Source organism: Vanellus vanellus (genome assembly GCF_965231255.1).
Source record: "Vanellus vanellus genome assembly, chromosome: 1".
Classification (NCBI taxonomy): domain Eukaryota; kingdom Metazoa; phylum Chordata; class Aves; order Charadriiformes; family Charadriidae; genus Vanellus; species Vanellus vanellus.
Window position 1 is genome coordinate 79,401,819 of NC_138905.1, and position 27,138 is coordinate 79,428,956.

General features: G+C 40.4%; 1 protein-coding gene across 1 annotated transcript in view; it reads left to right on the forward strand.

Moving 5' to 3' along the window:
- Positions 1-27,138, forward strand: part of FBLN1 (fibulin 1) — an 82,585-nt gene that overhangs the window by 43,699 nt on the left and 11,748 nt on the right. Inside the window, exons 13-16 of the mRNA XM_082485801.1 lie at positions 379-510; positions 1,067-1,190; positions 14,765-14,907; positions 16,905-17,036. Coding sequence (XP_082341927.1) covers positions 379-510; positions 1,067-1,190; positions 14,765-14,907; positions 16,905-17,036 — 531 coding nt within the window. The remainder of the gene's footprint in view (positions 1-378; positions 511-1,066; positions 1,191-14,764; positions 14,908-16,904; positions 17,037-27,138) is intronic.

Below are 27,138 nucleotides of genomic sequence, written 5' to 3' on the forward strand. Positions count from 1 at the left end.
TAGGTTTAGAGGACTGGCTTGACAGTAAGACTTTGGTCAGAACACCTCATCTCAATTTCCTTTTTGTAAGAAAGGGGATAAAACTATTCCTCTCCCTCCCTTTTGTTAAGTACTACAGTATACATCACTGTAAAGTGCTTGCTCTTATCCCATTACTTTGTCTCTTGGGCCCTCATATTGCTTTTCATTTTCTTCACACCTCCATTTATTCCTGGCAGCCTTTATTGACTAGAGCCATCCCTATCTGATGACCTTTTTCCTTGCCCAGCAACTAGAATCATGAAATTGTGTTTGAAGCTCACAGCAGGAACACCATACATGTGCACTCGGTTGAAAGTCATGAACATGTAGTAAATTAGTGGTGTTTTCTTCTTGCAGATATTGATGAATGTGCTTTACCTACTGGAGGGCATATCTGTTCCTTTCGATGTATTAATATTCCTGGGAGCTTTCAATGTACTTGTCCCTCCACTGGTTACAGGTTGGCACCCAATGCACGCAACTGCCAAGGTGAGTTCAATAGCTGCAGGGAGACCTAACTGGACTGTGGACTTCTAAAAAGTTCTAGCAAGTTTTTATGTTTAAAAATATGCCTTTCCTACAACAATATAGGTAAAGCAGTAAACATCAACTTGAAATCTGAAGAAATTAGTATTTTATAATAAATATACAGGAGAATTCTCTTATAAACTATAGAATGCAGTAGAGAATACTTTTTATAACATTATTAAAGAATTCTAACAAATTCTGAAGATGAAGGTTCCCACTGTGAAAATGGTATGAGTCAGTTTAGCCATTAAAAAGAAATATCATGCTGTAAACATTTCAGCAAATATTTAGGTCTTGTCCACTTAGTGGCACTGCTGCTCTTCCTTTTCCTATTCCTGCCTGTTGTTCGGGTTACTTTTCTTCTTTTTTTGTTCTCCTGCCTTTCCCTTCCCATCCTGTAATAATGTTTAATTTTATCCCATGTTCTGTAGTACCTAATATGATACTGTCATCATCTGGCACCTGCAAGTAGAGGAAAGGCATGTGTTTAATCCACGCACCTTTTTCCATTTGGCAGATATCGATGAGTGTGTTGCAGAAAGCCACAACTGCTCTTTCAATGAGACCTGCTTTAACATCCAGGGGGGCTTTCGCTGTCTGTCTTTGGAATGTCCAGAAAATTACCGCAAGTCGGGAGATACGTAAGTACTTTCTTTTTCAAGGTTGAACAGTTTTGGGGTGACATGATCTCCTTTATATCACGCCACCGCCAACTGAATACATAACAGATTCTGGCAAATATGTACTTTGTTGGTAGGCCTGCCCTATGTTTTGCACACACAGGTCTGGTCCCTTTCTCATGCTCCTGTTTCAGTCTAAGAAAAAAGTATTCCCTTAAAAAATGACATCTGTCAGTGGTTCGCACTGTAATGATCTCTAGAGCCATAAGCTGATATTCTCTCTTGGGCTACGTTGCAGGCGGCCTGTTAGGAGGGTTACCTTCAGCTTCAAAATTCTGACTTTAACTTCCTTTCACACATAGTCTTTCCTTACTATTACACTGCAATGGAAGAGTTATTTTTAGCTCCCTCTCTGAAGTCTTACTGGTGCTGTTGCAAAGCATTGCAAGACTGTCTTACTTCTTAGAATGTCTTCTCCAACTCTGCCTCTGTTAAGCTGTGAATCCTAGCAAGGGTGATACTGCTGCCCATATTTGTCTTTTAACCTAGCTCAGAGTAAGTCTATGCATTCTGGTGTTGAAAATACAATATCGTAGAGGGGCAGCTGGTAGCTCATTTATACCCATCAAATGGTGCTAGCAAAGTGGAGAAGTTGCTGCAAAACTTCAGTTGCGTAGCTAGAGTTTATGGCTGGTGCAGATGACTGGTTTTCCTCCCGCCCTATGGCTTTATGGCCACCCTGTACTGCAGCAATTCTTCCCAATGCTGCTCCCCGGTCCCCTCCCCCATGTGCGCCATACCCAGGTAGGCATATGCTCCACCAGCTAGAGGGGGAAAGCTGATAAATCACATTTTTCATTAGCCTGCTATTGCTTTTCACAGCCAATGTTCATATGCCCACCATCTTTTAGATAAAATTTAGTACTCTGTGCCTCCTCCATAGAAAAAAGATAATGCTGACCTTCATCAGAGGGACTTTGTGGTGATTAGTTTCCATTTAAACCTTAAGCTGTGAAATGCCATATAAGTGGCACAACAGATGTATTTGATCAAAATGCTGTAGAGGGAGTTCATGTTATGAAACCAGATATTTATAAAACATGCTTGTATTCTGAGATATGTCAATAGTAATTAAATTTTAAATTATATTTTTCACATCAATACACAAGCAGTGCCTTGTGATGCAGATGTTTTCTTTATTTGTAATATTGTGGGTTCATTTGTATCCTAATTTAAAAAAAAAAAAGTCATTTGCAATGGGGCATTAAGCAGAATTGGCAGATTTCTACTCTTATGGACCTCCCTGAGTTGCCAAGTTCAGTTTATAAAATACATGTTGTACACACACATTCCGTTTCATTTTCTTTCTTATCTGTATTTTTATGCATGTGTTGAAATTAATGGCTATTTGAGACGTTTAGGGATCTTTTGGGGAAGTTGTAGAATGTCTGAATTGTTTTTCTGTGTCTGGGTTGTTGGGGCCCTGTAATGACTTACTCTGCCTAACTTGAACAGACTCACAGGGAGAGATTCTTCTGAAGGGCTATAATTAGGCTATGAGTCAGACACAAATCCTGTAGCTGCTCAGTGCAATTCTAATTATTTTAATTCCTTGAGTTATTATCTTGTTGGATTTATTAGGTTTTCCCCTCTCAACAGCTACAGACACAGTTACTAAATTTATTGCTGAAAATGTGTTTGCATAAAACAAAGAGAATATGAGTTCATTGTCTTTACTGAAAAAGTCCAAGTTAGTTCAATGGGGAGATAGCTACTCTCGTACTTAGCCAGCATACAAGTAGTATACCAACATGCCAGAATCAGGCTTTATGTGTTGGGTTACCTTGTGGCCATTGGGGAGCAGTTTCGTGAGACAGCTCTTTAGCAGCCTTTTTACATCCCAACTAATTTATATATTCTTGAATCATTTATTTTTGGCATATATAACTCAAGATAGCTGATAGCTAGCCTCTTTATTAGCTTCTTTATAATCTTCATTAGCTTTTGTATGATAATGACATTAAATCCGTTTTTCACCCAACCTTGTGCCAGGGCTCTAAAATCAAAATGGTTGGCTTCTCATAATATGGTATCTATTACAGATACCAATATCATCTCCTTTTTATTCAAAACACATTCCAGTTTCACCAACTTGGCGCTTCATAAGAAAGGCAACACATTTGCCATTCTCATCAAGTTGGCACCTCATGGTATTTTTTTGCTCTATTCTCCAGCTATCATTGGAACAGCTATCATTTAATAGGCCTCAGTCCTCCAAATCCAAGTTTGTTCATTCATATTTTCCCTTAAAATCCTTATGTACAGGCAACAGCCCTCAGTGATCCAGAAGCTTCCTTACCTAATACCTTTGAAGCAGAGATTTTTGCATGGCTGTTGCAGTGGCATGAGGTGAAGTAATTGCAAGATCATCCCATGCTACAGGCTGAAAGCTCAGGATGCTGTGTAGATACTCTGACTTTCAGGAGCAAACAGCCTGTGTAACCTTCCCCAAAGACCAGCAAAGTGCCTGGCATGGTCCAGTCCTTAATGGCAACAATTTTATTGAGGGTCTTATCTCTTTTGCTTGAATTCTGCATTTTTTTAAACTTGATCAGCCTATAGGCTTGGTATTTTTCCAAGGATAATTAAGATCTACTGCTACTCACAATAGGATTTAACTTGCTGTACTGCCTTGCCAAACACTTTTTGTTTGCAATTTGCATAACAATTAAATTCTCTTTATGCGACACTGAAGCAAACATTTGTAATATTTAAGCCAAGAAAAATAGTAGAAAAGATAAAGAAGTGGTTATGGCAGTGTGTCAGAAATGTGTGCTGCATTGAGCCAGATTGGGAAATATTTTTATATTCTAGACATGTCTGCCTATTATTAAGATTGCCTGTCGCTTCTCATTATAAGGGCCTGTTTTTAACTGCTTAGAATTTTGCCAAAACGTAACCAACGGCTGAAATTTTATGTGCCAGGTGTCTGACTCAGGCTCAAGTTTTGGCAAATTTCAGCCAAAGCAGTTCACTCATTTGCAACTGTGTGTTTAAGACATTTTGATGATTTTTTTTTTTTCTTTTAACAGTTTGCTCTCATGTTTTGCAGTAGAGATATGCAACTTTTTAGGAGATTACTTTTGCACTTTTTGTCATCATTGCCAAAAAACTTCTGAAACTTCTGAAATTACAAACTTTGTAAAATTGCATTTAGCCTTTTTTTTGTAAACTGTAGGAAATGAGGACCTTGATGGGTAATCTTAATCCAGCCCTGCACGCCAAAATAGAATCAGGTTTACCTGAAGTATTTCTGAGACTGGTTGTTGAACTTATGCTTCAATTCCTTGAATGACAAGGATTTCATAGCCTCAGTGGCAATCTGTCTTTGTGTTTGACTATCTTCTTCAGTGTGATTTAATTCTTGCTATCAGTAGAGAGGTCTTTCTTTTTTAGCCACAGACAATCCTCTTCTGATTTAGCAGACCTGAGCTGCTTTGCAGCTCTTTAAAACAGTCTAAAATATGCAGGTACCAACTCCACAGCCTGTTTGAGCCCATTCCCATATATGGCCACAGGAAAGAAGCCCAGTCTTCCCCATAATGTCAGCTCTGGTCTGTCCTGGGCCAGGTTCTACCAGCCCTGACAACCACAGTGCCCGTTTCTTCTGTGCTTTTGAAGGCCACCCAGACACTGTGGATAAGAAAGCTGTTTCTTGCATGGATGAGAGAAGAGCCGGCTCGGTAAGAAGGAAGGGCATACTTAAGAACAAGGAGGCTGAATGTAGGGATGGAAGGATCTGAAGGTATGATCAGGTGATGAGAATGAATATGAGAGATGCTTGAGGGATAGAAAGTAAAATTGGGTAAAACAATTTAGAGACAAGGGGAAAACCAAGCACAGGAGTCAGGAGCTTATGATTAAGGGTGATTGATGCCATATTTGGATGAAGACCATCAGAGCAAGGAATAATTTGGGATGGCTGCACGAAGATACTGAGAGGAGGGGTGTATGCTTTGGGACTAGGGCTGTGAGGTAGAAACTGGGAGAACCACGTGTCAGCCAGGAGGGGATGGAACAAAAAGAGGAGGATTGGCACTGGCTGAGTAGACGGTCCTGATGCCATATATTTGAGTGGGCAGGAAGGGCAGTAAGCAAGGAAAGGGGATAGGAAGAAGGAGCCAGGTGGGGAAAGACAGATGAAGGAGACAAGGATGGGACATAGAGGCTCAGTACTGAGTGCAAAGTGAAGATGGGTCTGAGAGTTTCCAGCTCTAGACAGGAGGAAGATGCAGAGTATTTGTGCATCCTGTCTACTGTACTGCTGTATACTGTATTCCCACCTGAGCCTAAAGTGGGACTCCAGATTCTCCTCTGATTAAGAAATATCTGGAAAACCAGCCATCAGTTGGTTTCATTCCCTTTAGGTACTGGTCTGTTTAAGACAAATCCACCTTTCTGATACAGCTGCTCTATTAACAGAAATGTAGAGATCCACGATGGGGTGATACAGCCCAGCTGATGGCTTATCTGGGCCTCAAGGTGTTGTGCAACCTGCTGAAAAGAAATACACACCGATGATGGCACGAGCGAGTGCCTTTGTAGTGGAGTGTATTCTAGGACGTCTGGAAGATTGTTACAGCTCTGGAAATCTACAGGGTCAAATTTCAGAAATGTGTAGTTCAGAGTTTCATAATAATACTTGGTTACTTGTTTGGCATGTTGAGATGGTTTCCCTGTATGAAGTAAATGACAAAGCCATAAATCCTGCTAATAAAAAGTTCTTTTCCCTTTAGCGCGTGAAGAATTGTTGTATACCACTCAACTCCTTTGGGCACAATGGAGTGAAAACCAGGCTCGGAAATTGACAGGAGGGAAGGCAGAAAATATTTTCTACTTGTTTCTCCGTTAGGAAATGTTTTATTTGTTATCTAAAACGGAATCTCTCTAGTTTTGGTAGTGTTCTTTTCCTTTATGAGTAACCAGTGTTTGGTACATGAAATTCAAAATAGTAATTCTCTGAAACCAGTATTTCAGCCACATAAATAAACCTAAGAGAACAGAGTAGTAAGTGAGCTAAAATAATCGGGAACAAATTCAGGAATAAGCATTTAGCAGCAGTATATGTTTAATTTTCTAGCCCACGCGCCGAATTGCAGAGCTTTGCAAGGACATCTGTAAAACTGCCCCACTGCAAAGCAGTTCATGTTTTACTTGGGCTCTGGGTTGGGTTTCTCTGGTAGCATCTCGCTGCCTCCTCAGTGCTCCCCTTCTCCCGCGGGGTCCCCTGTGCTGTCTCCCACAGCGACACGGCGTGGTGGCAGGGTGCGGTAGCCATACGGCCAGCTCATCCCTCCTGAGATGCCGCGGAGCTGGAGCAGCACCCCAGGTCTTGAGCTGCAGACTCACTAGCAGTAGTGTTGGGTTCCCGTGCCATATGATTTTCTTCTGCCCACTGAAGGGAAGCTTTTAAATAAGGTCTGGAGACTACACTGGGATTTAAAAGCTCATTGCTTATTGCCTTTGTGGTGCATGACCCCAGAATGAACTCTGGTTCTTGAAAGCAATATTATTTGCCATCTCTCCTTTGTGGTTCTTTGATGGAACAATTAGTGCACATTAACTAAACCTATAGTGAAGTGTGCAGCATGAAGTGTGCACCACCAAAGAATAAGATAAAAGATGATGAATTTTGAATAATGCTAGCTCCTAGCCGCAGGCACACCTGCCTCCACATATAACTTTCTGAATCAGCAGAATGTCCATTTTCAAAACTTAGGAAGCTGGGAACTTTGGGCTTTTGTTCTTTTAAAAAGATCTGGCTATTATTATAAAATGTATTTTACTTTCATAAAAGAATACATCAGGGCATCTCTATGAGCATGTAAGTGCTCATAAGCACGTACATGCTTCCAAAAAGATTTACATGAAGAAAACATTTCCAACTAAGAAATTAACTGTCTTGACTTGCTTCACGATTTCAGCAAAACCAAGTAGCCTCATGATTTCAACAAAACCAAGTAATTCTCTTTAATGGAGTTATTGATGACATTTCAGAAAAGAATGCAGAACTCGCTATACCTGAAAATATTCCAAGAGTATCCACACCTAATTAGCTGGCCATCCTGTGAAGACTTGTGCGTGCTCTTAACGCACATGAATAAAATTAAGAATGCATTTAAGTCTTCAAAGAATTGCTTTGTACTTTCGTTTGCAAGTGGTATTAAGAGAAAACATAGAACACATTAATTGAAGAACTAAGGGTGCTTTTAACTACTCTTTCTGAAAATGCTTATTTTGCATATAATGAAAATTTCCTGGAATTCAGGTCACCATGCACTGGCAGAAAGTAGGGCTTGCTTATGAGCCAGAGTTCTGTTGATACTAGATATTCCTGATAGGAGCTTAATTTTATATGTCAAAATAAAATAAATGAAATGGGCACTCAGATTTCCTTGAGGTAGTAAGAAGCAAAGCATGCTTTCATGCTGGAGCATTTCTTAGTAAAGAAATTAATAAATAGCTTAGGTTCCAAAACCTCAGCCCGTGGACTGAATATTGCTTTTCAGTGGAGAGACTCTTGTACGTAATTTAATTGGTTCCCAGTTGTGCATGAGGCAAGTGTGGAGCTAAATGCACAACCTGATCATCCCCAAATTTTGCAAAGTCAGCATCCAGCTGAGATCGTCATGTCTACCTCTACTTCCACACACCTGTCTGAGAAGGTGTTCAGAAGGTGGACTGAATATTGCTTTTCAGTGGAGAGACTCTTGTACGTAATTTAATTGGTTCCCAGTTGTGCATGAGGCAAGTGTGGAGCTAAATGCACAACCTGATCATCCCCAAATTTTGCAAAGTCAGCATCCAGCTGAGATCGTCATGTCTACCTCTACTTCCACACACCTGTCTGAGAAGGTGTTCAGATACCGACTTGAATGTGGTGATTTGAGCATATCTTTAATCTGAAACTCATATAAACTTTCCTTGTTTGCAATTCTTTAAACACTTCTCAAACCCACCAGGTATTATGGCATGTCCAGTCTTCATTAATGTTGTGGTAAACTGCAGCATTCTTGGATAGAAGTGACTTTAATGCCCATACCTGTCTGTGCCATATTTTACTGGACAAACTTCACTTCTCTCCATGCAGATCATGATTTCTAGTGCTGATGTTCGTTGTTCACTTTCAACCTGCATGGATGATCTCTTCCTAGTTCTCTGGATTTGACGCTGTAATACAGTGCCTAGGGATAAGGGAAGGAAACGGCAGAGGGCAACTTTCTCGCTCACCAGCATCATTCCTGGGACTCAAGGCTGCGTAAGAGTGGATGGAATGTGTAGGGTACATGCTGGATACATCAGGCCATTGGATCTTGTTTTCAGTGCTTGCCTAGATGGGTGTTAGACTGACTCGGGTTTCTTCTCCTGGTAGCACAGAGAAATGCTGTGCCACATCAGGAGTAAGAAGGTTTGTCTTCAAAGCGAATAAACCTTAATATACGGGCAGTATTGGAAGTAAGCTTTACATTCCTCTGTATGCTGTCAGATGATGAACAAATATAGTGCAGTATCTAGAGCACCTCTTCTCTCTCAGAAGGACCAGCCTCTTGTACATTTCTGGTTTTTGGAGTACTTGGCTCAATCTTAAAATCCAGCCAGACATCCCAAGTAGGGCACAGTCAGCTCACTAACCACTTAGGCTCTCTTCCTTTTTTTAACATGTGTCCAGTCAACCAAAGACTACAACTTGGGGGGAATAAAACCAACAAAAGCATAAAACTTGGTTCTCCCTAGGAAGAGCTTAGATGATCTAAAAGCAAATGAACTCTCACCCCCACTGAGGTGCCAGACTCAATTCATCTGTGCGTGCAAAGAAAGGGCAACGCTTCTGAAAATGGCAACATTTCTCTAAAAGCACCAACTTCAGACAAGTTCATCCTTATTTAATAAATGTCCATTTGCAATGTGACTGAGGTGTCAGGCTGAAGAATGGATATGCAAGTCAACATATCTTTTCCCACCCCCACTGCCCTTGCTCTCCTATCACGCTTGCTAAATGTACGCTAATCTTCCTCTTGTCTTGTGTTCTCACTTTTCTTGCAGTCGCTGTGAGCGCTTGCCTTGTAATGAAAATAAGGAGTGCCAGAGCCTGCCTTTGAGAATAACCTACTATCACCTCTCTTTTCCTACCAACATTCAAGTACCCACCGACATTTTCCGCATGGGCCCTTCCAATGCTGTCCCTGGGGATAAAATTCTGCTGTCCATCATCAGCGGGAACCAGGAGGGTTTTTTCACCACAAAAAAAGTGAACAACCACAGTGGCATTGTGGTCATGCAGCAGCAAATCACAGAGCCCAGAGACCTTCTTCTGACAATTCAAATGCAACTTTCCCGCCACGGAACTGTCAACACATTTATTGCCAAACTTTTTATCTTTGTCTCTGCACAGCTTTGATCCCTAACTTACAGGCATCATTGGCTACTTTTTCTCTTCTAAGAGTAGCTTTTTTTTCCTCAATTTCAATAAAGTTTTAGTTCATCTGTTGCATGCTGCACTTGCATTTTATTTGCCATCATCATTGCAGTTCTCCGCTTTCCCCTATCACAGAACGTCTCAATTTGGGGAGATCCTTATGTGTACTCTGCATCATTATAGAAAGCAGAAATTGGTGTCCAAGAGCTTATTACCTGAATATACCAAGGACTGAAAACTATTAATTTACTTCACACAGTAGTGGAGTTGTTCTCATTTGATTATACACAGCTGCATATGTTTAGGTCTGAATTTTCAAAACAAAATAGGTGTATAATTTGAGCTGTCTCAACTGAGACATCTTTAGAGTTTCATCACTTACGGGGCAAATACTGTACATTTTTTGAAAATCTATTAAAAGGGCATAACTTAGGCCCTCAGGACCTCAGAGGTGCCCCAGCACACAAGTCACTTCAAAATGTGGAGCCAGATTCTCAAGCTGTGCTAGTTGTCATTGCTCTGTTGTATCCAGTGAGCTGATTTCCACCAGGTACAGATACCAGTTCTAACCTTTAAGGATGGTAAAAAAGAGAATCTCCTCTAAAGAACATTTATTTTAGAGATTTTTCATCTTCCTTTCTGTGGAATTTCTACTGAACTGAAAACCTAATTATGGGAAAACAGCAATGAGCTTCCTAACAGCATTCAGCTAGTAGCAGAGACCTCCTTTCTGTTCTTCAGGCTATATCCTGAGATGCATCTACAGGAACATTTGAAAAAGATATTTAATTGTTCTCACAACATTTTTGTCTCTCCAACTTCCATATCAAAGCTGATACATTTTTAACTCTAAAGACTTTACCCACCACCACCAAAGAAACCCTAACCAAACCCTAGAAGCCCTGAAAGGTCAGCCACAATTCCAACATCCAAATCTTTCTTCTTTTACTTCTGTGACTTTCTTCCTTTACTTTTATGCAATCAAGAACAATGTAGACAATACAACTGGAATTTCTTTGGAATTATTTTGTTTTGTGAACTGGAAAAGGATTTCTTTTACTCTTCTGTTCTTGTATTGATAAATATTAAAAGCTCAGTCCCACAAGTATGATCTAAAAATTAGTGTTCTTTTACACCATCCTGGGTTTGGATATCTTGTGTCTGGTACGTAGGCAAAATAATCACTCTGTAGATTAAAGAAGAATAACCCATGTGAATGCACGTATAAAAAACATGCTTCACTACATAAATACAGACATCACAGGCAAGGTACAAGGTTAGAAACTGAGAACCTTCTAAACCAAGATCGCAAGCCTTAATCACCTGAACACAAGGAATTACTCTATTAGCTGTAAGCTGCGGACTCTCAGGCTCATCATCAGCCAAGGACTAGATTGGGGCATGATCGCAGCACTCTGCCAGAGTATTACATGTTCCCTAAGGCAAAGTTTATCCCAGCTGGCTGACAGGAGTTCAAGTCTCACGAGGAATGCCAATGTTTAATAAGTCTGTTGACACATACTTTTATAAAGCTGCCAGAAGTTGCCAGTGGGGATAGAGTCCCAGCTTTAAGTACTGAAAGCACAAGCCCATGCTACTTGAGCTAATGGGGTTTCTTACCGCCACAGAAGATGCTTGTATATAAATGCCCTCTGGCTACCAGTTCATTATGAGGCCATAATTAAGTAGGATAAAGATTCAAAAATAAACTTAATTTTTGCAAGCATTAATATATATTTGTTTGGCAGGAAAAGAAGGGAGCGTGAGAATTTGGCCCTCGGTATTGTAAAATGCTACCATATTAATTACATTCAGCAAGTAATTCAAGAACACGGAGCTCAGAGTCTCCTCGATTAGAAGTTTTAATGCTGCAGCGTAGCTTGAACTTTCAAGAACATGTATGTAATTATGTAGCGCCATTTACGTGCATGGTTCTTTCCGAGTGAAAATGAAATCACGGCTCTTGGTCCAAAGAATTTACTCCTTGAATCCAACAGAGAATATGAAAAGGAATGACACCAGGACCCAAGAAGAAATAAAAAATTATATTCAGGAAGTGATTATTTGCAAAACAATCAGAGCAACTGAGCTGTTTCTTAACTTTTTTCTCTTTTAAATGAAAAAGGCCTACAGGAGGTACCAGCTCCAAAGCTGTAATTTTTGTTAGAGGAGGAAAACTTGAAGGAAAGATTTGAATAAAGGAAGTTCTCAGCACTTAGGAAAAAACTTTTGTCAGCTACAGTCCACACTACAGGAGGATATGAGCAAAAAGGAAAACATCAGCTAATCAGAAGATCAAATGCAAAGATGATGTGTAAGGATAAAATTAAGAAGTATTTTGAGATCAGAGTACATCATTAATAGCAAATACAAGCATTTGAAATAGATGCTAGTTGTCAAAGAAATTACTGCAGAAGATGTCTAAAGATGTGTCATCAAAGCAATGAGAGAACAAAGTGTTATCAGCTGCACTTTGGGTATGCTGAAGCAATTAGCAGGGATATCAAAAGAGAGGAGATCAGAGAATGAATATTTAGGCAGGGGAAAATGAAAGCACAAACTCAAGTTTAGCAGTGTGGACTGAGCATGCAAAAAAAAAGGTTGTGGGATTTGTAAAAGGACAGACAAACGATGCAAAGAAACAGAGCTGATGCATTGTCTATCTGTCACATGTATGGATACAAACTGGATGGATCTAGAAACTAGTTTTAGTTAGGAACTAACACAAATCACTTGTGATCATTGTGATCCTTCGTTTCTGCATGCAGGGTACCTAATTCATGTCAGAATGCTTTACTCCAGTGAATCAGAAGTGAGAATTATGAATGTAGATCTTATTTAGGACTTTCTCTTAAAAAAACCTAATAGCTTTATTAGATGAGAATTTCAGAAATGTTTGTATTTCCCAAATTTTGTTCCAGCTGAAGTCAAGAGTAAAGCTCCCTTTTCTTCCCAGGAAGGAGCAAAGTCAGACCCATACTGAACACTTCGGACACTCCCACTACAATGTTTTTGCATACAAATTCTATTATCTAAATACAGCTATGAAAATTTAGTATGCTGTAAAATTTAGTAGTGCTGTATGTATTGCATCAGTACTTCATTAGTAATAATTTCCCAAAATGAGTTATGCAAGCTACTGTTTATTGGTGTCCCTAAAACCTTCAGATGATGCTATAGTTATTAATTAATGTCTTATATGAAGCAAAGAGAAGAATCTGTAAACACATTATTGGGAGTGAAACCAGTCTGACTTGGCTGTTGTGACCCCAGCTCAGCAGGATCCTGAGGAAAGATGCAGTGTTTGTTTGTAGGGCTGTAGAGACCAAACGTCTACCAAATTCATCTATACACAATAAGGGGGGCAAAAAAGGGAGAGAGGGAAACAAACACAAATCGTGTACATTTTGCTTCAATTCTATTTGTTACATATTTTGAAATAGACTATTTTATGCTGGAACTAGACTGTGTAATTTAGCTGATCCTTATTGCATAGACATGAGGATCAGCTATCTTAAGTCCTTTCTTAATTTGGCAGCTGATGTTTAAAATAAGGGGATGGAATCTGTTATTGTAGGTCAGACTATTATGTCCATATATCCAGAATTATTTGTTCTAAAATGACCAGCATGAGGCATTTCAGCAGAGAGCCCTATTCTGTTCCCTGGGAGCTGACTAGGAAATAACAAGATTTTGTACCAAGATAACACTGGGAAGTAAAAGGTCTCTCCTGGCCTGTGTCTCCTGGCCATTCTCAGAACATGAACTACAGAGTGAGAATAACGAGCCAGACTCAGCTGGTGTAAATTAACCCAGCTTCATTGCCTTCCTGTGGACTATGCCAGTTCACATCTGTTGAAGCATGATTTCCTTAATGTTGATTCATATTTTCTCTTTTATCTTTATTTTAGCTTCATACAATATCAGCGTGTTTGGCTTTGTTTTCTTTGATGAGCAAATGTAGGTAGCATATAATAAGAAGTTACTGATGTATTTATTATTAATAGACCCATAAAGTCCCTTTGAACATCTGAAAAAAGATGGCTTGTAGGTGTGGACTTGGGTAACACATTCTGAAAAGAGCAAGAACCATTTGTTTCTAGAGGTATCTGACAAAGTAAAACTTCCATTTTTGTTTCCCTTTTACTCAGTGAATTTTTCTTCCTTTTAATCTTTTAATTCCCCCCCTCTGACACTGCAGTCTTTTCTTTTTTCCACTGAGAAATATGAAGAAATGGGCAGGTCAAAGTTGAGATCATTTGTGGGGCTTAGTCACATTGTAAGTCCCAGCATAGCCCTTTCATCTCTCATGAACACAGACTGGGTATTGTGTGAAGTTCTTGAACTGTAAGTGACTTTAAATTCACTCTAGTGGACAAGGGTGAGAAGAAGTCATTTAACTTTTAATAGACTTTCAAGGACGAATGAGCAGCTGGCTGAGATGGAATATGAAATGACCCTTACCATTTCCCCAAACTCAGAATTCAATCTTTGAGGTTTTAAATAATGTGGTTAAGTTTTTTCCTCCCCCAGATTCCCTTCTTCTCCGTTTTCTCAGTTTAGAAGGAAAGGGGTGTGTGTGTGAAAAAAAGGCTTAAGAGAGGATTTTCTGGCTCTTGCCACACTGAAAGAAAGTTGGCCCTTGAGGTATTTCCTACCAGGTTTCCAGAATGGAAACAATTTATATGACTGATACCACATGGAGTACAAAAGGGGTTGTCCAAGTAAGTGTAGCTCCACTGAAATTGGTGAGACCACGCCAGTGCCCTGCAGCTGAGGATCTGGGCCTAGTCTTTTGGTCCTGTTTGTACTTGGAAAGCGACTTTACATGACATCTTATGCACTATAATTCTCTTGATTTTTAAATGTCTGGCTTGAAGAACTGGTGTCGTGGTTTGTCCTCAAACCAGGACAACTGGGTTTGAGGGGGTTTTGACTGCAACTTTTAGCCAAGCCAGATTTCTCAACAGTCCAGCAGTTCTGATGAACTGCTTTTGTCTAAGTTTTTGAGGTGAAGAATGAACATTTATATAAATTATAGTTTCCAGCTCCCCAGATTGGAAAACACAAAGTAATTAATTTTCAGGACATATATGCATCTCTCTCTCGTTTCTCTTAGTGTCAGACTTGAAAAGACAGATACGATCCGTTGCATTAAGTCTTGTCGACCAAATGATGTCAACTGTGTGTTGGATCCAGTCCACACAATTTCCCACACTGTCATTTCACTGCCCACGTTCAGAGAATTTACAAGACCTGAAGGTAAGTGGTTTGTTCCTTGTTCCATTTAATAGACTACAACATATAAAACCTCCACCGGAAATCCTTGCCTAAAGCCAGACTAGCTACCAGTGCAGTAAAATGTTTGCACAGTTCCAAATTATAGTGTACTATTCATTTAATTAAAACCTTCAATATCCAGGAGTTTTAATTTTATGGGGGAAAATAAGTCATTCTGAGCTCTAACTCATACAGCTTCCCAGTCTAAGGAAATATTGAGTCTGAATTCCCATGTACCGCATTTACTCACATAATAGGCGTGTGCTCCGTGACTTTTTTCTTCCCTTTTTTTGCAGATTTTGCCATAGGAAGTAGGTGCTCGTTATATTTCTCTCATCTGTTTATGGTCTGTTGTTCGCTATTGACAGGTGGCTTCTTCCAAGAATATGGGCTTTATCTACATGCAAACGTTAATCACAAAATACATTATATTGCATATACTGTCTAGTACTGTGATTTCCCTATTTTTGACCTATGAAAAAGATAAGTGTGCTTTTTTAAAATATAGAATAAAGGAAGGGACATTCCAAGGACTGGCCAGAAAGCTTTTGAGCTAAGATTTTCAAAAAGCATCCAAGTTGAGTGGCTGTCCAGTCATTCAAAGTGAACTTTCCAACCCCGGATGGTGCACTGTCATGGGCACTCGTGTATTTCTTTAGTTTCTTTGGCCTCTGCAGTACCTGTTAGTTTTTAAGTCCTGCAGTTTCGTAAGGATCACACTCACTTTGCTTAGTTCACATATAAACTTCAAGAGCCAATTTTTGCTCCTTGGCATTTGTATTCATGTTCTGGCAGCTTCACTGGGGATTGTCTACACATCCAGCGGTGGGATGACTGCCTTCAGCCCTGCTTCTCTGAAGGATGAGCCACTCAGCAACTTACTGTGTGGCACAGACAGAGAAGAAGGAAAGGATGACTATTTTGGAAGGGTCTTTAAAGATCTTAAATCCCAATTTCTGAGGCACCCAGAGTCTCAGCCTTGCCACCTAAGAAGCTTGTCCTAAACGAAAGCCAAAACTAATTTTTTCACTTCTGCACCAGGCCATACAAGTAGGGCAAGAGACATCTCAATCCTTGTTCATATACGAACAATTTAACCTCCGATAACTTAGATGCATAGAGCTGCTGGAGATTGCGTCAGACCTGTTTCAGGCCTTGGCTGGCCCTACTTCACAGGGAATGGAAGAATGCCTCATAGCCACTTCTACTGCCATACACACCCCTTCAGCTTCACCAGGTGTACTGGCAGCAGAGCTAAGGATTTGGCCCAGGATGCTTCCCAAACCGTTCCCTCATTAGTCCATCCTCATGATTTAATAAAAAGAGATGAGACCTAGCAATCTGAGAGTACTACCGAAGCCCAGAAGACGTTCCTAACCTGTAAACCTGTAATTCAGCACATGGCCTTGGGTGAATTCTTAGAGCCCCATGGTTTAGTTTCATCATCTGTAGGGCAAGGATAATAATGAGAATACTACTACTTTCCTCCCTCACAAGAGGCTCGAAGAATAGTCTTGCTTTTTTTTTTTTTTTTTTTTAATCTAAACCCCTCCTCCAATACTCAGAGGACTCTGTAATTTGTAATGGCAATACTTTGTGTATCTGCCTAAGGGAATCAGAGTTCAGGGGTTTACCTGTTTGGTGCCCCTACACTGCCCACCCCATGGATCCTCAGCGTGGTCCTCTAGGTACCTGCTGGGAGTCCAACTGTTTTCTAAGAGTGGTCTTTCTAGACTCTCAAAGTAACAGTAATAAAAAGTTTCGGGGCTTCTTGGATGGTGCAGGAGGACAAAATAAATGTATCCAAATCCTTCCTTCCCGACGATGTTCTTTCTTTCCGTTATAAACGACAAACTGGGGGTGGGGTGGTGTCCTCCATCAGCTTTGAGGACAAGTAATTTTGGATCAAATTCCGTCAGGTTCTTCAGTGGTGTTTTCAAATACTTCTCAGTACGTTCTGTGATACTCTTTGTTTGCAGAGATTATTTTTCTTCGTGCCATCACACCTACGTACCCAGCCAACCAGGCAGATATCATATTTGACATAACAGAAGGAAATTTAAGAGATTCCTTCGATATCATCAAGCGTTACATGGATGGTATGACAGTGGGTGAGTAGAGTGTTTTCTGTTTACTTTCTTCTCTCAGTAGTATTGTAGAACAAGGTCGAAGAAATTAACTCAAGTAATTAATTCCCACCTTGATTTTCAAGCCTGTATTGATTTAATATTCTCCAGTCCAGTATGTGTAATTTGAACTAATACCACAGATAATTTTTTAGTCAAAATACCAGAGGCCTAAACTTGAATTTGAGAAGTACTTCAACTTTTTTTCAGAACTGGATCTAATTACAAATGCAAATGGCTTAGCTTTAAAATGATGAGGTTTGCCCATTATAATCAAGCAAAGTATAAAATATGTAGTATGTCAGCAAAGAGACTGTGAATTTAATTAACTGTTTTTTCTTGTTTAAACAGCATTGCACCAATTTTTGGATAATAATCAAATTTTTAAACCAGGACTGAATTTACTGAAACTGTTACCTGTTTTAATATTTAATGACAGGCTGGTTCAGTTTTAAACAAATACCTCTGTTGAGAGTAAAAGGGATCTGTCAGGTACTGTGGTTTAGAAGAAACTTCAGAATGGAACATACACGTTTGATTTATAGTCTCAACTTGGCGGGGAGGAGACATGGCAGGAGGTATACCTGTATATACGGGTCATGCGCTAGACCTGCATCTCCTCATATAGCAGGGAGGGGCTGCAACACAACCTGGGGTCGTACTTTCCGGTAGGTTTCCTTCAGAGCGGGGCCCTTTTGGGGGCTATCATGCATACTGTATCCAGTATGTAATGTGTATAGTGTATCTAGTATATATACATACACGCATACAGGTACACATTTCCAGTGTATACTGTGGCTTGGCTCTCGCTTGGGGACCCGGCATACCCAGGAGTAGTTGGCAAATTATGTGAAGGTTGCAGAGCAGGAGCAGATCTCAGCTGATGTACTGCTCTGCCCAACGTGAGTGCAGTGGCAGGGGAATATGCTGTGATTCTCATGCTTAGAGAATGAACGTGCCAGGTGTTAAAAAGTAGTATTTGATTCCTCTTTATTAATGTTTATTTATGAAAATAAAGAACTGCTGTTCCCAGCGAACATTTGTGCTTCAGTATGTGAGTGTGCAGGTTCTGCTCAGGTTTATACATGTGCTTCTGGGCTTTCTAGCAGGACTTGTCTGGATGAAAAGAAAGTGCTGCCATACTGATGGTTTGTGAAAAAGTCATATTTAGCATGATCTGAAGGTGGCACTGTTGCATTTCAGAAGCATGATAGTACAGCGTCAGCTGTGCAAAGGTTTTATGAACTGTAGATAAAAATCATAAGTCATTAGGTTTATATTTCTTTCTTTATCAAACAGAAGTATACATGTGAATGCTGAGAAAGAGGGAGAGTCTGTTAAAGCAGGATGATAAGATTACAGATTTCAGGTATTGGGTTGATTCTTTAGAAGAATATAAATGTTATCAGATCCCACAGTAGTTACAGTAGTTTGCTTTTCGTGCTGTGTTCTTCTTTCTGTCTTTCTGTCTGAAATAAGAAAGAAGGATGTGTTTAGAAGTTTGACTGGCCAAGTTATTTGCCTGAGGGAAGCGTTTCCATTTTGAATAATAGGACTGCGTGTCAATGGTATTTTAGTTGGTAAACTGGATACCTGCCTCACAAGGTTAGGAGAGAAAGGATATTCGTATACACCAGGTTGAGAGGATATGATATATGCCTAAGTACATTTCCAGCTCTGCAAAAGAATTGGGCAACTCTTTCTTGACCTCAGTTCCCCCATGTGCAACATGGAGATAATAAAACATGCCTACTACTGTCTTAATTAATTCTTGTATGTAAGAGTCTTAATTAATTCCTCTATGTAAAAGTACTTTGAGATTAATGGATGGAAGCTGCAAAGTAAACTGCCTGCAGCAGAATTGGAAAAGGAAAAACAAAACAAAGCCCCAGCTGATATTACCTGAAGGGGAAGAGGTTCAGGACAGCATGTTGTATGGGTGAAATTAGGATTGCAAATAATTCTGCCAGCAGCGGTTCTGCTGCTCTCATCATAATATCATTTTTCTTGTTATTAATAATCAGAATGTTAGGTGTTCCCATAAAAGTGCTGGGAAGTTTTCAAGACAAATAAATAAGATGGGATCCTAGTCCACAGGAGTTCACAAAGTGAGTCCTTATTGTAAAGAAGAGGGAAGGGTTTGTATAAGGGTGCAAAAAGACAAAGGGCATAGACAATGTTAGAAAGATGCGGATGCCCCATCCCTGGAGGTATTTAAGGCCAGGCTGGATGGGGCTTTGAGCAACCTGGTCTAGTGGAAGGTGTCCGTGCCCGTGGCAGGGGGGTTGGAACTAGATGATCTCTAAGGTCCCTTCCAACCTAAACCATTATATGATTCTAAGATTTATTGGTCATCAGGAAGATGTATTGCTGATCTCATTAAGTTATAGGAATGTAAGAATTGTGGGGATGTAACACAGGGTCTTTAGCAGAGCAAATGCCCAACTAGCCTCGTAACCAGTGTCCAACATATGGAGCAGTAACAGACAGATATACAGAAATCGTTCTCCAAATATGCTATTCCAACTTGCTGCAGTCATCAGTTTGTATGCTTCTGGGAAAGCACACTTAGGCCATCATGCTTGATGACCCTGATGGACCTATGCCTCTTGAATCTGTGTAGTCTATTTTTCAATCATTTTTTGCTGCCTATATTGTAGAGGAAAAAATACATTTACTCTGACAATAAATCATAGATGCATGGGTAAAAGGAATAATAAGCTGTTTCATTCTGTTGTAATATTTCAGAAGAAATGACCAGAGTATTAAAGCTACTTTATCTGTGAATGGAAATTAGATAACCAGATATCTTTTCTCAACACGACAAATTTTCTTTACAAGAGAAAAAATAAAAAACTTCTATAGGAGTTGTTTGTTGTTTTTTTTTAAAAAAAAAAAAAAGAAAAGACACGGACTAGCTTAAAGAGAGATGAAATGCATAAGAGCATATGGAAAAAAGCAGGAAAACAGTTACTAGTGTTAGTGAAAGAGCTGAGTGTAATAAACCTTGACTTGATGTCAGAGCAGAGGAAACCAATGAAGAGATTGAAAGAAAGGATGGTGGGAAAAGAGGGGGAGAAAGGACAGATCAATGAAGATGCTCTTGCAGGAAGTCCTTCATTAGTAAAACAGGTTTTTTTCTACGTTGTCACAAGCAAGAAGAGAGGTGATGCCTTAAGAAGGACTTGCATCTGAACTGTGTTTGTGTGAATGGAAAGGAACAAGATGGTCTCAAAAGTGTAACACTAAAAAAAAATGTGAAAAGGTACAGATTTCTAATGGTAATGGTTTACAGAGTGGGAGGAGCTGTTAGAGATGGAGTTATAGCAGGAAAGTGAGGACTTCAACACTGACAGAGAATTGTGGACTGAAGAGAATCACGTCATCGGTTTTAGCCATTATCCCTTTAAGTTGACACTGAGGCATCAAGGAGAAGATGTTAGCGAATCTGGGAAATATGTAGGATTGGATGGAGAGTGGCTGATCAGGCTGGTTTGTGATTTGTTGATGGAGAGATAGCAGCTGAGGTCAGAGGAGGAGATGAGAGTGTGTAGGAGCAGGTTGTGAGGAAGGAAAAAGAAGAAACTAGAAACAGAGGAAAGAGCTGCCCCAGGGAATGTTAGAAAAAGAAAGAATGTGGTCTCCTAAAGGAGATGTAGGAGAAGCAGCCACAAAGGTAGGAGAAGAAAGAGGCAAGGACAGTATTACAAAATCATGGAAAGAAAATATATCAAATGGGAATCAATGATCAGCAGTATTGGACATGGAGGAGCCAAAAGAAGTAAGAACAGACTCCAAAACTAGCTATGCTGACCTACAGAAAATATCTTCCAGTGGAAGAGAAGGAACGAAAGCCAGCCTGCTGGAGTGGCAGTGCGTAGACTTCATGCAAGCTGAAGAGGAAGGATTGTGTAAAAAGTTGCCTCCAATTTTTCTACAATGTTGTATTAAAAAGAGATGCGAAACCCCATTCTTTCCTGGTTCAGGAAGTGCTGTTGACTCTCTGTTGCCTGGTGCGGTTACAGGCCAAGATGGCACTGAATCCAAAAGATACTGTTAACAACTGCACATTACTTATTAGCATGGGTGGGAGAAAAACAGAAGTGCAGACCTATCCAGTTTGGGTTTTTTTTAAAGCTTTTATAGACTTTCCACTGCATTCCTCTGTTAACCAGCTGTCAGTGAAAAATGAAGAATGCATTTTCAACCTGTACAAAAATGTCCTATCAATGCCTAAGGTATTATCAGCTACTATAAAACATTTTCCCCCTCAGCTATACATTCATTTCCTTAGGTGACTGTAATACCACCTTGTAGTCTGGTAAATTTCAGGAAGGTTTTAAAATTTCTTAATGCAGCCAAAAGTGGGTTTGATAGGCTAAAGTCTTCATTATCGCATTTGATACTAACCTGAGCATATATTCTTGCCTATGGCAGGGGGGTTGGAACTTGATGATCTTCAAGGTCCCTTCCAACCTAAACCATTCTATCATTCTGTGATTCTGTGATTAAACAGAATGGCACTATTCTTATCAAAAACATCCAGAGCCGATACAATTATAAAATCTCACTTGTACCTATAGAGATTCTCAGGAGTGTTGTGCTGGAGCTTGAATACACTGATATCAACAGTTCCTTGCAATTTTACAGATATGTACTGCTGCTCCCCATTGTTAATTGCAAGGATTTCACTGCTATCTCTGTCCTGACTTTCCAGCCTCTTTCCCACATGTTCATGATGTTACCTTTGAACCATTACAGAAAGTGTCTCAACTACTGATAGCACAACACTGGATTTTTTAGTAGTCTAATTTCTACTATGGCATCATGATCGTTTAGTATGTTCCAGAGGCCGGAGAGAGACTTTTAAAAAACGATCAGAAGGTAAACAAAAACAGATGCCGTAAGAAAGTGTGCTTGTGGGATCCCATATTGGTTGGGGGCAGGAGAAGGAGACTGGAGGTTTATTTGACTTATGGGGAAACTTGTCCTTAGCATAGGGGTGGTAGTTCTGTATCTTATAAGTCGTTTGGCCGTTCCCAGTGTGGTAAAGTCTGTACATAGTCTGCCATGCAAATGTCTGTATGGTCTGACATTATATTCAGAGTCACTGGATTGCAAAAGATTTGGTTCTGAACTTTGTCCCTGGACCCACGCTGCAGCGCCGGGCAAGTACCTTCACATTCCTCTCTGCTTCTCCCTTATCCTCTGTTGCTCCAGACTCTTTATCTTGGGGCCAGAGGCTGGCTGGCTCTTAGCGTGCATTTGTTATGGTGTTTAGCATAATGAGATCCCCGGACTGATTTGGGCTTCCTGGCATGGCTGTGATGCTGAAAGTAGCAGTTCACCTACAATTGCTTTTCTGTGGGGAAATGGAGTCCAGGTGTAGGCAGAGTCAGGACAGCGTCCAGGAGAGCTCCGCTGTTCAAAGGGGTGAGGATTTCAGCACACACGTTCTCTCCCCTTGTGGATACTCTTACTAGAAACTAAGCAACAATAGCCACCTTTTGTCATGACTATAATGTCATTAGCATGAAATGACAATGGTGTCTGGCAATACAAAACCAGTGCTGTCCAGTCATTCACAGTGAGCACACAGAGCAGGGACATAATTCAGCAGGTTTTTCAACAGGCTCTTGCAGTCTTACATTAAAAAAAACACAGTGCCTTTCAGTATCTTTGTTCTGGTTTCATCTGGGCTTGCCCCTTTCACAAGAGGAGCCCCTCGGTGAAGAATATTTTGTGAGTTTTTCTCTATGCCAGGTTGCCCTGTCGAAATTAGTAGCTACGCATTCGAGACGAGGGTGCCCAGAAGCCATTTGGTAAACGGGATCCTAGATTTATTGCCTGAACCTGCCCTTTCGCGATGCTGATGACTGCGCTGTTCAGTAGTCAAATCTCTCAACACCCTCCCTCCCCTCCAGAAAAAAAATGTCAGGCTGGAGAGCTCTTCTGGAGGCAAACAAGCAACCCGAGCAGGAGGTGAATTTTCATTTTGTATCTGAGAAATGCTGAAGGTGCTTTTCTGGTGAGAATGAGCCTCGTGCTCGAGCGGAACAACCTTCCTAATGCCAAATTTCACTCTAGCACATCGCAAGTATCTGGTTAATCAAACGCTCCTCCTTGATCAATGTTCATCTCAACCCCTCGGGTAGGAAGGTGTAACGTGTTACAAAAACATTCATACAGACCACCTTCGGTTACAGTTTCCATAAAGCCAACAGACAAATAAATCACACTGCAACTCTGCCGAAGTTCTGTGAACTGTGGCGTGAAGTGTAAGACCTAAACTTGGGAAAGAAATGGACTGAGTCAGGGAACAGCTAAGGGGACTGCCGAAGGTCCTTGGTTCGGATTATGTAGCATGCATTTTCTGGTATTAATTTTAAACTGTGGGCTGAGATATTACATAAATGAGCAAATAAAGCCAGATGTAGAATGCAGTACACTGTGAAACATACTGTAGCAATTCCTTTGAAAGGTGTCTGTCTGAATTCAGTCTTCTGAGGTGCTTTGCCCTGGTTTAGAGTAGTCAGAGACCTGCTTTTCTGAGGATCTCCAAGTGTGAAATAATTGTGCGGCGACTCATTCAGCTGTTTCTGCGCTTCTGCTGCTGCTGCTCCTGAGTTTATGTGTTGGTAGCAGGCTTCTCATTCCTGCAGTCGCGCTTACACACCCTATAAAACTGGAAACGGAAGATAAGAGACTCAAGGCATATCGTAAATCTTTCCCAGTACGATGCACAGATGCATGGCTCGCTTAAAAAACAACCACCCTAACTTTTATTTTTAAAGGGGTCAAATGTGGTGAAGTGACCCCTTATTTCAGCCTTGTTTTGCGAATTTGGTCAGGGATTAACACACATTAAAATTCAGAAAGCTTCCCTCATCAGAAGTTCTGCTAACAATACCAGCAGAGCTGTCGCCTCTAGGTGATGACTGAGAGGCTATGTAAGGGCTTTCATGTCAAATCCTCAGGATTAGGTACTTTTTCTTGCATGGTAAATTGAATCATGGAGCCATATCGTGCTGTGTGCCATGATGTGGCTCTGTGCCAAGAAATGCTTAGGTTCGCAATAATTAATTGCCCAGGTGTCATGGATATGCTACTGTATCAAAGCTTGGCTGAAACTGAATAATGTGGTTGTGGGACAGGTAGGGTAAACTAAACCACTCTCACTAAATGGAGAGATTGCATGTATGTGATGGTGTGCTGTGATGGACGTTAAGCCCCCTGTAAATAAGATAGTGGGAATAAGTATCAGGAGGCTGATATATGTGATTTTGCACATTTTGGACATTCAGCCTTTCAAGATTCTCCACCTGTTTTTGTAATATGTAAGATTCTTACACTACATAAAGCATGTCACGTTCTCAAAGGTGGAACAGGAAAGATTAAAAAATATATGGTGGAAACTATTTTTTAATGAGGCTACTTCAAGTACAGTTATTGCATTTTAGGCATGAGTGATTTCGCAGCATTGTCAACATTAAAACCCATTGCGAGGTTTGGCTGGAAGGCAAACCAGAGATCTAAAAGCACTTCAAGTTTGCCAAACCAAGATAAGAGCACATCTCTCTAAAGTTATTTGGTATCCTTAATAAAGATCATAGTATTTGTAAACTAGCCAAACCTCAGTAAAATCAAAGGTTGTTTTTAATTCTTTAATAATACCAAGGCTCCATATGATCCAACATGACAGATAATAGCTTTGAAAATATTTACCATTTGTTTCTGGCCAAAAAATGTATTAATACCATGAGGCCTCTTTATTGCCTCTTTATTTGATGCATTTCAGCAATCAAAGCTTTCTAGAGAAGCCCAAGTGTTAATGAAATTAAACTTTGTTGAGTGGTTGAAGGATAGCATTTATAATAAATTGAATCCCAAATTTCTGATCTGTTGAATAAGGCTAATCAGAAAGCTCCTTTTTCATGCTGAAATGTAACTCCTGTATTGTAGTTCCCTTTTTCTTTTTCCTTCAAAGGTGAAATGAAAGGCAAAAAGAGAAGCAGATTCCAACAGTTTTAGCTAAACTTAAACTGAGACTTGCACCCTAGGTGAAAACTTCAAAGGCTGGAGATTTTTAGATGTGATTGTTTGGACAGTCTTTAAAAGAGAGCTTTGTCTTTACGTGGTTTATAAATGATTACTGTGGCCAACAGATATTGTGAGCATGGAAGGGATCTGAGCTGTGGCTTATGGTCGCAGGCACAGGCCCTCCTCTTTTCTTCTGAGGGGTGTCTTGCCCTACCTCCGATCCCCTTCTGCACCTCTCAGAAGAGGATACAGTACCGCTCTGGGCTGCGCTGTTGGGTAGCGGTTATTGAATTGCCCTGGGGACACGGGCATTTTTGCTGGTTCCTGAGATAACATGCCACTGGCTTCATCACTGCACCAACTGGCCCAAGTCATTGGGACTCCTGTTTATGCCTCTGGTGCAATACTCACTGTTGGCGTACCTAAATCACCGTTGCCTTTCTGTTCCCTAATAGGGAGTTCTGGGATTGTATTCAGTGATCTGGAGCTTTGTCGGTGCTCAAAAGGGAAATCCCCCTCTCATGTGTACCTCTGAACAAATGCTACAGCTCCTGCCCTGTTGCCAGCATTAGTGCTTGTGTGGCAAGCTATATTTTGGGTTTGTTTTTTTTTTCTTTCAGGTGTTAATCCAAGGGAAGGGGTGGAGGATATAACAGGACTACTATTTTTGATCAGCTTAAACCAACAGTGAAATTGCCCTGAGTGTCATGTAGCTTATGAAAGTGCGATTTTATGTGTCCAAGCTGACTTCTAAAGCCTTTTATAAGCACTTGGTTGCTCAACAGTTGAAAATTTGGCCATTTTTAAGGATTTGAATAAAGACCTGGGAGGTCCATGGTTGAAAAGTACATGGTTTTGAAAATACTTTCCCCAGGTACTTCAGCAAAGATACGTGTAGTCAGCCACATTCCTGTGACGCAGTTCTCCACCAGCATGGAAACCTTGTTAACATCCAACTCTAACTTGATTCTCCAAATCTAGTATTTTGTGAAGTGTTCATCATCAAACTTGAATGAAGGTCTAATTCACAATGTTATGAGGGCAATACACTTCAAAGCAAGAGGAAATCTATTTCAGTACTTGTATTTTGATTAATGAATTTTCTGAATCCTTTAACCATATTTATGTTTGTCAGGTGTGGCAGCTCAAGGATTAATGATATCTTCAGAGCTATTTTTCTGTATATGATTTGATGCCTGCAGTGACGATTACCAAGAAATATTTCATTTTCTAAAGAGCAGCCACTTATTAATAAAACAGATTATATCAGAAACTATAGAACACCACATAGCAGGAGCCTACACTGTTATTGTCACAAATAATCAAGAGAAATATAGATAGCTTTCACAAAAAAAAAATAAAAATGAAAGCACTATTTAGCTTTTGAGAGATGGAAGAATCTCAGGTGTACATTAACTTTCTGAAGTCAGCAGACATCTGGTGGTCTGGGAAATGCCTACAGTTTGACAGCTAGATTGTGCCTTTAGGCACAGTCATGAACTAGAGAGGACTGGAAGAACATAATGCTTGTGAAACTGCCTATGGAGGCACAGCCCCCTGCTGTGAAGGGCAACAAGAAGGGCTTCTAGAAGTACATCAACAGCAAAAGGAAGACGGGGAAAAATGTGGGCCTGCTTGTGAATGGGGCAGGAGACTTGGTGACAAAAGACATGGAGAAAGCTGAAGTATTCAATGCCTTCTTTGCATCATTCTTTACTGGTAAAACTGGCCTTCAGGAGTCTCGGGGCCCTCAGAGCAATAGGAAGGTCTGGAACAAGAAATACTCACCTTCGGCGAGGATGATCAGGCTATGGAACATTTAAACAAACTGGACATACACAAGTCCATGGGAGCTGATGGGATGCCCCCACAAGTGCTGAGGGAACTGGCTGATGTCATTGTGAGGCCACTCTCGGTTATCTTTGAAAGATTATGGTGATCAGAAGTTCCCATGGACTGGAAGAAGGCACATGTCACTCCAACCTTCAAGAAGGCCAGGAAGGAGGATCTAGGGAACTACAGGCTGGTCAGCCTCACCTCAGTTCCT